This window comes from Corylus avellana, chromosome ca6, assembly GCF_901000735.1.
Source record: "Corylus avellana chromosome ca6, CavTom2PMs-1.0".
Classification (NCBI taxonomy): domain Eukaryota; kingdom Viridiplantae; phylum Streptophyta; class Magnoliopsida; order Fagales; family Betulaceae; genus Corylus; species Corylus avellana.
Genome location: NC_081546.1, coordinates 22676450 through 22689882, shown reverse-complemented (window position 1 = coordinate 22689882; position 13433 = coordinate 22676450). Strand labels below are relative to the sequence as shown.

At 33.9% G+C, this 13433-nt stretch overlaps 1 protein-coding gene across 1 annotated transcript; it reads right to left on the bottom strand.

The window, feature by feature from the left end:
• Positions 1-388: 388 nt before the first annotated feature.
• Positions 389-1645, bottom strand: LOC132185394 (wall-associated receptor kinase 3-like). Its single transcript, XM_059599173.1, has one exon. The coding sequence runs from the start codon at positions 1643-1645 to the stop codon at positions 389-391; it is 1257 nt and encodes a 418-aa protein (XP_059455156.1).
• Positions 1646-13433: the final 11788 nt, after the last annotated feature.

The following is a 13433-nucleotide window of genomic DNA, read 5'->3' as shown; positions in this document are numbered from 1 at the left end:
CATAATAAAATATATATATAATTTAAAAAATCTCAACCTTCCCTTAACAAAATTTAATTTGAACAAATCGAAACAACTTGGCAAAAAAATTTCCAATTCGGCCAATGTTTTTATATATACAACATATCTACGAGTTTTTGAGCATCAGCTTGAAATGGTCTAAGCAAAACATGGGATTTCCATTTATAGTCATATGCCTAATATATAGTACAAAAATTAGATATATAAATAATTGATTTTATCAAATGATGCAAATGTTCATCATTAGAGCAAAAAAGAATGCAGGTAACACATATTTTTATATAACAGCTAGGTAATAGGCGCACAGACACATGGCATCTCACACACTAACAACACATTTACTAAATGATCTTCTGTCTCAGCTATACTATCTGCCGTCATCTGGTTGTTGCAATGGATGGTTTCTTATGCTATCGTACCCAGTAGTTGTGTCGGTAGAAGAACAACCTGTGCCAACATCAATGCTAAAATAGTGTTCAGGTTCAGTGAGCAAGTTCTCAGTCTCTTCTACATAGAGATCGGCCTTTTCCCATTGACGTTTTTTCATAATTCTCAAACCCTCCAGCTCCATTGCCACTTCCTTCATAGAGGGTCTATCCTCTCCTCTTACACTTAAGCACCTCTTTACAAGATTAGCCACTTCCTTTAGGTCCTCAATATTGTCCTCGTTTATAATGTGATCGTCAAGAATTTGCAATAGGCGATCCTCTTTCACTGTAGAAACAAATGACATAGAAAGATTTCTATCACTTCCTGTCTCATCGGAAAAAATTACCTTCCTACTTGTCAATAGCTCTGCCAAAACAACACCAAAGCTGTAGACATCACTTTTCTCTGTTAGTTGGCCAGTATGGAAATACTCTGGGTCCAAGTACCCAAAAGTTCCCTGCACTAAAGTGGTTACCTTTGTTTGATCAAGAGAAATTTGCCTTGAAGCTCCGAAGTCAGCCACTTTTGCAATGAGGTTATCATCTAGAAGTATATTTGCAGTTTTTACATCTCTATGAATAATTGGCATAGAAGCTTCAGAGTGTAAGTATGCAAGTGCACCTGCAGTTTCTCCTGCTATCTTCAAACGATTTTCCCATGTAAGTGAGGACGAGGGACTTTTATCATGAATGTGGTAAAAAAGTGTCACATTTCCAATGAATTCATAAACTAATAAGGGTACTTCTGTTTCAAGGCAACATCCTAATAGCTTAACCACATTCCTATGGTTGATTTGGGTAAGTAAAAACACCTCGTTTATGAATTGCTTAGCTTGGTTATGATCAAACCCTTTAGACTTCTTAATGGCAACTACTCTGTTACCTGGTAATACTCCTTTATAAACAATTCCGTTACCACCTTGGCCAAGAATCCTACTCTCATCGTAGTTGTTAGTGGCCCTTTTAAGCTCTTCTATGCTAAAGATTTTTGTTGGCTCTATAGAGCCTCTGTGATTTGAGAGTTGTTGTTGTAATATTAAGCCACCATTTTGTTGGAATAATTTCTCCTTGAGCTTGATGAGATTTCTTCTTTTCCGTCCCCAGTATATCAAAAACCCTCCCACGAGCAATACTGAGAGGCCTATGCTAACGCCTACAAATGTTAAAACATGCATTTGGATCAAAATCAATACCATTGTCTTTGTTACAACATATACTTTGGCAAGATTAATAAGTAATGTTATATACTACATTGTTATCTCATAACTATTTCACAATGCTAATACATATCCGTTTCAATCAACTTTTAAACTTTTTTTAACAATAACTTATCCTAGTGTGTTGAAGATCCGTCGGCTGAAAAAAAATTCCAAGGTGGTCGATACATCAATCGACCACCACTTTGACTAATCTGGCGTACAACTTGATGGCTACATTTTTTCTAGTGAATTTCGTTGTGTTTCGTTTCTTTCTAAAGGTAGTTTTGTAATATTTCATTATTAGGATTAGGTTTTAATTAATTTTTTTTTTTTTTTTTTTAAAAAAAAAAATGTTAGGTGTTCTCTTGGTCCTAAATTAATATTATTTTTTAAAAATTAATGAGAAAAATAAGGGTCAATTTTTATTATTATTTTTTTTTATGCTTTTTAAAAAAAATAATATCCACCTAATACAATGAGAACACAAAAACACCCAGCATTCTCCTCAAAAGAGAAAAGAGAAAAAAAAAAAAAAACAAACAAAAAAAAAAAAAAAAGTATTATTTTGACTTACTTTTAATAATTGTTAATTTGTTGGATAATTAAAACTTTATCTCTATTAGAGAGTTTTCACCATATTTTATTAGTGGATTCCAAATCTTTGGATTCTAGTTCTTCCTAATGGATTCTAGTCTTCTCTTAAGTTAACGTGTTTACCTTTTGAGCTCGCACTTTTCTATTGCATCTATAGGGGTGGTTATACCATTCCTGAAGGGGTTTCAAAAATGATTTCAATAGCTAGACAAACTTTAAAAGTCCTAGGAGTTGTTAGACAAACTTTAAATGTCTTTAGGAGTGCTAGGGTGGTTAACCTCAATTTGTTAACTGTCTTTTTGTTACACTTTCTTAAAACCTTTGTTTTATAATCTTTAATGTAAGGATATAGCTGATATTTCAAGTGGCTTATATTAGAATCCTGATAGAAAATGTAACAGAAGAAATTAACGAGTGAAAAACGACTAATTCCCTTGGATTAATATTATTAAAATTGAGCGACTTTTTTAAAAGCGGATCAAATGTCAAAATATTTATATGCAGTTTCGTGTTAAAATATACAAAATGTTGAATAATGTGTAGTGGGTGGCGTTTATTTATTCATTTTTAATTTAAAAATATTCAAAAAAAAAAAAAAAAAGAATTTGAAGTGACATAAAGGTAAAAATTAAATTAAATATTATACGTTTTAAGTTGTTTATTAATATTTTAGTTTTGGGAAGAGTTTTTTCACTCGAGGCAAACAAATAAAAAAAAAAGGAATTGGTCTAAAAAATTAGGGAAAAATCATTTTTAGTCCTTACGCTTTCATCTGATTTGGTATTTAGTCCTTGAATTTTCAATTTCAAGAATAAGGTCTTTAAATTTTGCCTAAGTTTAAAATAGGTCTCTCTATCACACTTTACCATCAAAATTAAAAATTTGTTATATGTCACATGTGTCTCATTTGACACATCAACATCTATCTCAACTGTAACACCCCCAGCCCGTTAAGGCTGAGTTTGCCACTTTTCTTCTTTTTCAACAAAAATTCTTGCAAAGATCTATAAGGTCTATCAGAGTACTTGATTTTAAAAGATACGAAAAATGTATAAAACATTATTCAAGAGATTTTATTACAAGCGAAATTAGAAAACATTAAACTTTAGTTGCGGAATATCATATCATTACAATAACTTATATGAAAAGACTTTGAAAATTAATAATTATTCCCACCCCATTCCGGCCTCCTATTCCAGCATCCTTTCTACCTGAAAACAAGAAATAAAACTGAATGAGCCCAAAGGGGGCCCAGCAAGTAAAATCCACAACCATAAATAGTTTTACTCCTTGTTCTCAGTTTTGAAAATCATTTTCGCAAATAAATATAATTCTAGCCATAATAATATCTGTATGTACGGTTGCATCTCCCGTAACATATACATACTATTACCTCTAGTAATAGATCATCGTTGTAAATCATCTTTATAAATCATCATCATAATGCATCATTATAAATAATCTTTGTAAATCATCTTAGCATATCTTCGTTGAAAATATAGTATCATTTTCTCATAATAAGGCCCATGTACACTATTACCCCTGTGCACGAGGGTTGCGGGTCCTTGTGACCATGGCACTGAACTGTGGCCTCAGCCATGCCCGACCGCCAATTAACTCTTTTTCTTGGTGCACTCAACGGTCTGTTGATGGAATACCACCTTCTGGCATAGCCTCCTTCAGTGGTTTCGCCTCCATCCGAGTATCGGTACCGAACTCCTCTCATCTTTACTTATCTTGGGGCCAAAAATACTCTCCTCCATCCATGTGCCCTCATTTCATAAACATTTATCTCATCTCTTGTACTTTTCTTTGTACTTCTTTTGATGCATCTTAGGGCAACATGTAGGAGGGTTTATCATCATTTTTCTTTCTTATAATCATCATCATTTCTCGACTTTCTTTTCTTAAAATGAAAACTTTTCCAAATATAAACTTGTGGTGCTTAAAAATCCTTTAAAGAAATATAAACTTTCTAAATAATTCTTTTAGAAATCCTTCATGCATGCAACATATCTTCATAATACGTAAATAAAATAATCATTTACAATTTGATACAAGAACATATAAATAGCATGACATGAAGTAATTTTAGAAGGGGTAGTGAATTTACTTACCTCTAGACTGAAGCTGAAAGTGGTATGAAGGAATTTAGTTGCTCCAATATGACTAACACCACTAGTATATCTTTTGAAACTAATTTCTAAAGTCCGCTATCTCTTGTGTTCTTTCTTTCTTGTAGCGCTTGGTCTAGCCCTTTCTCTCTCTGTTCTGAGTAAACACTCTTAGAAAGAAGAAAGACCGAGTAAAAAGCGGAAGAAGGAAGAATATATGCAAGAGATGGGGGAGGAGATGAGTGGTGAAAATTCTGAAGGAGAAGAGCTCTATTTATAGGAGAAAATCAAACACTATTCTACCGTCAATTTACAATTATACCCTCATTTTACTATTTCACCAACCCTATACTATTTCACCAACCCTATACTATTCTACCTTCAATTTACAATTATGCCCTCATTCTATCTTCAATTTACAATTATACCCTCATTTTACTATTTCACCAACCCTATACTATTTCACCAACCCTATACTATTCTACCTTCAATTTACAATTATACCCTCATTCTATCTTCAATTTACAATTATACCCTCATTTTACTATTTCACCAATTACCATTCTCTAATTACCACTCTCATAAATTTCCCAAGAATTAAAATCCTTAGCTACAATGGATATTAAAATAACATCATTATCAAAATAATCTATTTAAATAGCTTTGAAAATTCTGGGACACTACAATCTTCCCTCCTTATTAGAATTTCGTCCTCGAAATTAAAACCTATAATATTATCGTCCAATCTTCAAGTTGAGGGATTCAGATAATATTCCTTTCAATCCTTCATCAAAGCTTACTCTCTTTTATCATATTGAAATTCCATCTCCTTCTTCTATGAGTAAATCTTATTCACAGTCTAAAGTCTCAATTTCTGCAATCATTCATCAATTCACACTAAAATCTTACCTCAAAATCTTTTCCATTGTTTCTTTCCAACCTCAATAACAACAATCGAGTTATTCATCAACAGTCTACAATCAAGGTTTAAACATCAAATTAATAAATCATGTGATCAATAGTTCATACCTCCAAACATCATAGTCCTCATTTCAAGCCTGCAATAATTCTCTCGATCTAATTTAATCAATCTTATCAAAAAGGTGTAAAAATCATTCCCGCCTATATTCTCTTTAGTATCTCAGTATTCCAAATCATGCATACGAAATTTTAATATGATGCTCTAATAATTATTAACTTCTCACCATCATAAACCTGTAAAAGTAAATAGCACCAACATTCTACAGTTTATATTTTCCAAAAACATCATTACATGAATATACCTCAGAAATGACATCATAATTCGATTCATTCTAAATACACAACCGTTTCTATTTTCTCATCCCAACTTTTGTGTTGATGCTACAATATCAGCGAAAATCTTTCAGTACTACATCTTTACTTGATAAATCATAACTCAACAATAGAAACTCGTAATTATGATTTCAACTCAAACGAAATACACGATTACATCAAATGTAAGATTCTCATCCATTCTTGACTAATACATATTGTGCTTGCTGCGTGCTAGAGATGAAATTGATAAGCAAGCAAAGTAGGATATGGGTAAGTTTCCAAGCTGGATGTCCCAAAACACTCATGCTATAATTTCTCTCCCTTGGGTCTTGCAAGGTCAAGAAGAGAAAGAGAGAAAGATAGTCCTGTTGCTTTCTAGAAATGAAGATTTGAAAAGCATTTCAGGACATGGCATGTATGTGAGACTTTCAAAATACCCACATCGGATGCTCTCTCTCTTCTGTCATTTACGAAGACTGAGAAGAAAAGAGAGATATTTAGCCTGAGAAGCATGATCAAGGATAATCTTGCTTCCTCAGGACATGATCAACGATAATCTTGCTTCAATGGTTTACTACTGAGAGTATAAGGTGTTGGGTTTGTGAATCAAATCGTGAGGCTGCATTTTTCTCTTGAGGATATGCTCAACTAGGAGGAAAAGTCGAGCTTTCATTGTATGGAAGGCTATTAACAGAAGATTTCAGGCGAAGGGGTATGATCAGAAGGCATGTGTTGCAATGGAGAAAGAGGTGTGAATTTATAGGAAGGGTTTCTGGATAATGAACGAGCGCGTGGTGCGCGTTGGCATGACAATTCATTCAGTTGCCCACGCATGATATTTGAAGTCGTTGATTGAACAGTGGGTTTGAAAAATGAGCTCAGTCGAATTTATGACAGGAGACAAGATCCTACTTCCACGGGATCTTTTGACAAAATTTCCATCGCGGCCCGAGGTCGCCTAACGCTTTGTTGTTTACTGTTTATTTCACCTGAAGTGAAAAATTCCTTTAAAGCCACTCGTCTGCTGCTTCCAGAAACTTCACAAAAATTTCTTCAGTTCCTAACGCTTAGTCTCTTCTCAGTACTTCATCTCTCCCAATTTCTTCGTATTCTCAACTATTTTTCCTTACTCTCCTAAATATGGGAGCATCATCATCATCCGTTAACAACCTCGATTTGAATGTTGCTCTTGCAGCACAACCCATTGTTATGCCTGACGTGCAACTGGAGGTGCCTGTTGTTCCCCCTGAAGTGTCTGCTATTCATCCCGTCGTACCTGTTACACACCCTAATGAACCTGCTGCATATCCTAACGTATGGCAGCCAACTTTTGTCTTTGACAATCGTCCTATCACTATTCACGATTCTGTCATGCTCCATGATTCTACTGCTGTAGCAGTGGCCAAAGGTTTCGTAATTCCACGGGATCAAACGTTCTTAGCTGATAGGTCGGATACTGATGCTATTAATAATTCATTGGCATTCAGTATCCAAGGTGCTGCTTCAGTTTCTGACATGGCACAACGTTTGAGTGCCAGAAATGTTGAGCTGAAAGTCTCAAGAAACCAAATCGGGGTCTTACAGCGACTGCTCAAATACTACAAACGAAAACACGTGGATTTGAAGCAGGAGAATACTCAGCTGAAAAAAATGATGTTATCTTACGCAGAATACTTGGGACCAAAGATGCTAGAAATGGAGAAGAATACCGAACGTCTCCAGCGACAGCACGAAAAACTCCGGGTCGATGTTCAGGGGTGTTGCAAGTCTCTCCGCACACGCTCTAGTCAGGTACCTCATTAGAAATAAATATTCTCTTTGATAATTCAATTATATAAATATACGATTATGCTCATACTAGGTTTTCTCTGTGCAGAAATAATCTTCCTGGAGCAGCTCTGAGGAATCATCTGCTCATCATTACCACGTATCTCTTTATGCAACAAATTCCCTTCTCCTTTTTTTTTTTTTTTTTTTTTTTTTTTTTTATGGACACTGGTATGTAATATTATAAGGAGCTTGTTCTCCAAACATTTCTTTTCGTAATCATTCAGTGCTCATTCAATATTCATTATGAAATCATTCTGTCATTGTAATAACTTCCTTTAAACAAACAATCTGTTTAAAAAAGTTAATCACTCAATAAAACATCTAAGTATGCACCATCACATGTTTTCAACCTCTAAAATACCTTAATATCATTGAACATATATCTTATAAGAGAAATTTAGATCATGTCACTATATTATATCACTGTATTATATTGTCTTTCAACTCTTACCTTTATGCTTCAATTTACCTCAAGAATAATAATCCATTATCTTTACTTAGTAAAAGAAAATTATATCAAAAGCTTTGGCATGTAACTAAAATTTCTCATAATTTCATATCCACTAATGCCTCAAAATTTAAATATTATCCACAACCTAGGAGCATCAATTCATCCTCAAAACTTTAAGCATCACTTCAATATAATTTACCTCAATTACAGAAAACCTAACACCTCAAATTCTAAGAATCACCTCAAAGATTTCGTGAATTGTACCTTAAAGTCATCACAATCATTTGAAAATATCAAAATCCTTAAACCACAACTTTATATCTCAAAATATCTTATAGATTCTAGGGTATACCTTATTTGCATTTATCCCTGCAATACTTAGGCATTCACTTCATGCCACTACGTAATCCTTATTCATCAATCCATATATTATAACATCAATCATAGTATCATTATTGTCATCGACCAAACCTTAGCCATTACCAAAAACTCATATAAACTCTTATATCATTAATTCAGTTCAAGAATCATTTCACAACCGACATCCATAAGACCATTCGTTACTAAGTCACTTACACCATTTGTCTCACAACCTAAATCAATAAAACCATTTTGTCATCAAATTAATTTCACAAATTAGCTCGCAACCTAAATCTATAAAATCATCATACGATTTTGAAATCATGATCAATAATCTTTTCTAAATCCTCGAGACACCTTAAAATATACCATTATCAATCGATACTCTAGAAAACTGCCGCAAATCCAAATAGGCAGATACTATAGATCACAACCTATCTATAAAATAAAAATTCATCTCCGTCATTAACATGATCACAATAATAAAATCCTCCAAATTAATCACACTAGGATGATTTTTTTTTTTTTTTTTTTTTTAACAAAAAAAATTAACCATTAGAAAAATGCTCATGCATCATTTATTAGAGACCACACAACAATGCACACTCTACTTGGCCGGAATGTGGCTTCTCATTAACCCCCCAAATTTTTTTTTTTTTTTTTTTTGAAAAGTCTGCCAGAACCTTATAACCTTTGCTCTGATACCAAAATTGTAACATCCCCAGCCCGTTAAGGCTGAGTTTGTCACTTTTCTTCTTTTTCAACAAAAGTTCTTGCAAAGATCTATAAGGTCTATCAGAGTACTAGATTTTAAAGGATACGAAAAATGTATAAAACATTATTCAAGAGATTTTATTACAAGCGAAATTAGAAAACATTAAACTTTAGTTGCGGAATATCATATCATTACAATAACTTATATGAAAAGACTTTGAAAATTAATAATTATTCCCACCCCATTCCGGCCTCCTATTCCAGCATCCTTTCTACCTGAAAACAAGAAATAAAACTGAATGAGCCCAAAGGGGCCCAGCAAGTAAAATCCACAACCATAAATAGTTTTACTCCTTGTTCTCAGTTTTGAAAATCATTTTCGCAAATAAATATAATTCTAGCCATAATAATATCTGTATGTACGGTTGCATCTCCCGTAACATATACATACTATTACATCTAGTAATAGATCATCGTTGTAAATCATCTTTATAAATCATCATCATAATGCATCATTATAAATAATCTTTGTAAATCATCTTAGCATATCTTCGTTGAAAATATAGTATCATTTTCTCATAATAAGGCCCATGTACACTATTACCCCTGTGCACGAGGGTTGCGGGTCCTTGTGACCATGGCACTGAACTGTGGCCACAGCCATGCCCGACCGTCAATTAACTCTTTCTTGGTGCACTCAACGGTCTGGTTGATGGAATACCACCTTCTGGCATAGCCTCCTTCAGTGGTTTCGCCTCCATCCGAGTATCGGTACCGAACTCTCATCTTATCTTATCTTGGGGCCAAAAATACTCTCCTCCATACATGTGCCCTCATTTCATAAACATTTATCTCATCTCTTGTACTTTTCTTTGTACTTCTTTTGATGCATCTTAGGGCAACATGTAGGAGGGTTTATCATCTTTTTTTTCTTTCTTATAATCATCATCATTTCTCAACTTTCTTTTCTTAAAATGGAAACTTTTCCAAATATAAACTTGTTGTGCTTAAAAAGCCTTTAAAGAAATATAAACTTTCTAAATAATTCTTTTAGAAATCCTTCATGCATGCAACATAACTTCATAATACGTAAATAAAATAATCATTTACAATTTACTAAAGAATGAATAAATAGCATGACATGAAGTAATTTTAGAAGGGGTAGTGAATTTACTTACCTCTAAACTGAAGCTAAAAGTGGTATGAAGGAATCTAGTTGCTCCAATATGACTAACACCACTAGTATATCTTTTGAAACTACTTTCTAAAGTCCGCTATCTCTTGTGTTCTTTCTTTCTTGTAGCGCTTGGTCTCGCCCTTTCTCTCTCTGTTCTGAGTAAACACTCTTAGAAAGAAGAAAGACCGAGTAAAAAGCGGAAGAAGGAAGAATATATACAAGAGATGGGAGAGGAGATGAGTGGTGAAAATTCTGAAGGAGAAGAGCTCTATTTATAGGAGAAAATCAAACACTATTCTACCGTCAATTTACAATTATACCCTCATTTTACTATTTCACCAACCCTATACTATTTCACCAACCCTATACTACCTTCAATTTACAATTATACCCTCATTCTATCTTCAATTTACAATTATACCCTCATTTTACTATTTCACCAACCCTATACTATTTCACCAACCCTATACTATTCTACCTTCAATTTACAATTATACCCTCATTCTATCTTCAATTTACAATTATACCCTCATTTTACTATTTCACCAACCCTATACTATTTCACCAACCCTATACTATTCTACCTTCTTATTCTACCATCCTTATACCTACCATTTACTATCCTATTATTTCACCAATTACCATTCTCTAATTACCACACTCATAAATTTCCCAAGAATTAAAATCCTTAGCTACAATGGATATTAAAATAACATCATTATCAAAATAATCTATTTAAATAGCTTTGAAAATTCTGGGACACTACATCAACACCCAAGTGCAATGTCAAATCTACGGAACTAAAGTCTTTCTTACCATGAGTTTGTTCTTTAGGTTTTCAAATTTTGTGCTTATCTAAGTCTAATGGTTTTTTTTTGGTCTTTTATTTTAATTTTTTTTTATGAATGATTAAACACTCATTGACATGGCTTTGTATTGGAGTGTTTATAACTTATCAAATGAGACATGTAGTAAATGACAAATTGTTAATTTTGACAATGAAGTGACACAATGACCTATTTTAAACTTGGCCAAAAGCTAAAGATGGTATTCTTGAAATTGAAAAGCCAATGATTAAATTCAAATAAGATAAAAACCTATGAAGTATGATTTTTTCCTAAATAATTATAATACTATTCTTATATATGTATATACTTACCCAGTTCAATAGCTATCCTCCTAGAATTGCTGACGATAGGACGACACCCTGTTCCGTTTTTCATCCCATCACCTTCATACCCCTTGGAACAACCACATTTATAACTGCCCGGAATGTTGGTGCATGTTATATTGCAGGGCTTTGAAATTTCGCACTCATTAATATCTGAAACAAAGAACAGTAGCTTAGTAATATATATGTTTGGGCACTATGCTTTTAGCAAAATGGGTCGGTATCCACTTTATACGTACTTGGTAGCACTTTCATAGGATCTCTCATTCTTTTTTCTATTAGGATCAAAAATGAGAAATACCCTTCTCTGTAACATTTTCCCAATTCAATTCAGAAAAAAAAAATGGTAATTTTCCTAAAGATCCCTGAACTTTCACCCCGATTTGACAAATCTTCCCCACTCCAAACTTTAAAATCTCTCAGTTTGGACCCCTCAACCACTACAAGAAATTAGGTCTTTAGGGGCGACTCAAAGTCGACCCTAAAAGTCCTAAAGTGGACGCTGTTGCCAACAGCGTCGACTTTTGGACCCTAAAAGTGTCGACGCTAATAGTCCGACCCTAATGCTCATACGTGTGATCATCAGCGTCCACTTCAAGTCGACCCTAATAATAACTTTTAGCGTCCACTTTATCGACCCTAAAAGTCACATTTTTTGACCCTAAAAGTGATGTAAAAAAAAGTCATAGTCGACGCTAATGGTTAACCATTAGCGTCGACTTAAATTGGACGCTAATAGTTAACTATTAGCGTCCACAAAGTGGACCCTAATGGTCCTAAAAAAAATTAAAAAAAATTAACTATCAGCGTCCAAATAAAAGTGGACGCTGATTAGTTAACCATTAGCGTCCACTTTGTGGACGCTAATGGTCCTAAAAAAATAAAAATAAAAAACTATCTATCAGCGTCGGCTTAGGGTCGACCCTATTGATAACTTTTAGCGTCCACTTTATGGACCCTAAAAGTCACAATTTTTTGACCCTAAAGGTAATGTAAACGGAACCCATAGTCGACGCTAATGGTTAACCATTAGCGTCGACTTAAAGTGGACGCTAATAGTTAACCATTAGCGTCCACAAAGTGGACCCTAATTGTCCTAAAAAATTTTAAAAAAAAATAATCTACGATCGATCGCACAATGTGTACGATCGATCGCAGTACCAGAAGGTGTTCGAGATTTTGCGATCGATCGCACAATGTGTGCGATCGATCGCAGTACCAGAAGGTGTTTGTGATGTTGAGATCGATCGCACAATCGTGTGCAATCGATCGCAGACCCAGACCCAGACCCAGGGAACCAAATTACTTACATATGCAAACCAGTTTCATTTCTGAATTTAAGATCAAATTTCATACAAATTTATTAACTTTAGTTATCAAGAATCTCACCATAACTAACTACTAAAACTAGAATAAATTATTAACTGAATGACAAACCCGCTCCAAACTATCTAATAACTGGGATGCAAAAGAAACTATTTTCTGCCAAGAGGTTTAGTAGATTCAATCCTCCAGCTTGCAATTAATAGAAGTAAATGAGCACTATGACCCTTATTCAAATCTATAAGAATGCATTCAAGACAAAGCATTGACAAGTATTAAGAAAAAAACAAAAGAAATATTAAACCAGGTCATACCCTGATCATTAGTTCATGCAAATCAATTACATTAAAATAAAGCGCAATAGATTATACAAGAAAGGTGAAAATAGTGCTTAATTTTACGGATTCTAGTTATAAATCAATCTAACAGTAATGGACGCTACCAACCCAGTTTGTAATGTAGAGAGCCTCCACCATCTCAACGGATCCGTTATGTACTACAGCAGCCACCTGGATATGCACAGAAGTCAATAATAGAAAAGAGACCAAAAACAAAACTGGAGCACATTAGAAATTGTCTCATTCGAACAGAAAATTTTATTGTAAACAGTATTACAGGGAGAAAGCATGAAAAATGTTTGCATATGTATGCATAACCAAATTAGATATCAAGTTACACCACAAAAAGTAGAAGCTGCTTATATAATGAAAGACAACCAATTATGGCTAATTAAGTAAATCCCAAAAGAGTAAATA

What these genes read in the sequence shown, in the direction of transcription:
- LOC132185394 (XM_059599173.1), bottom strand. Translation starts at nt 1,645, where the DNA reads ATGGTATTGATTTTGATCCAAATGCATGTTTTAACATTTGTAGGCGTT.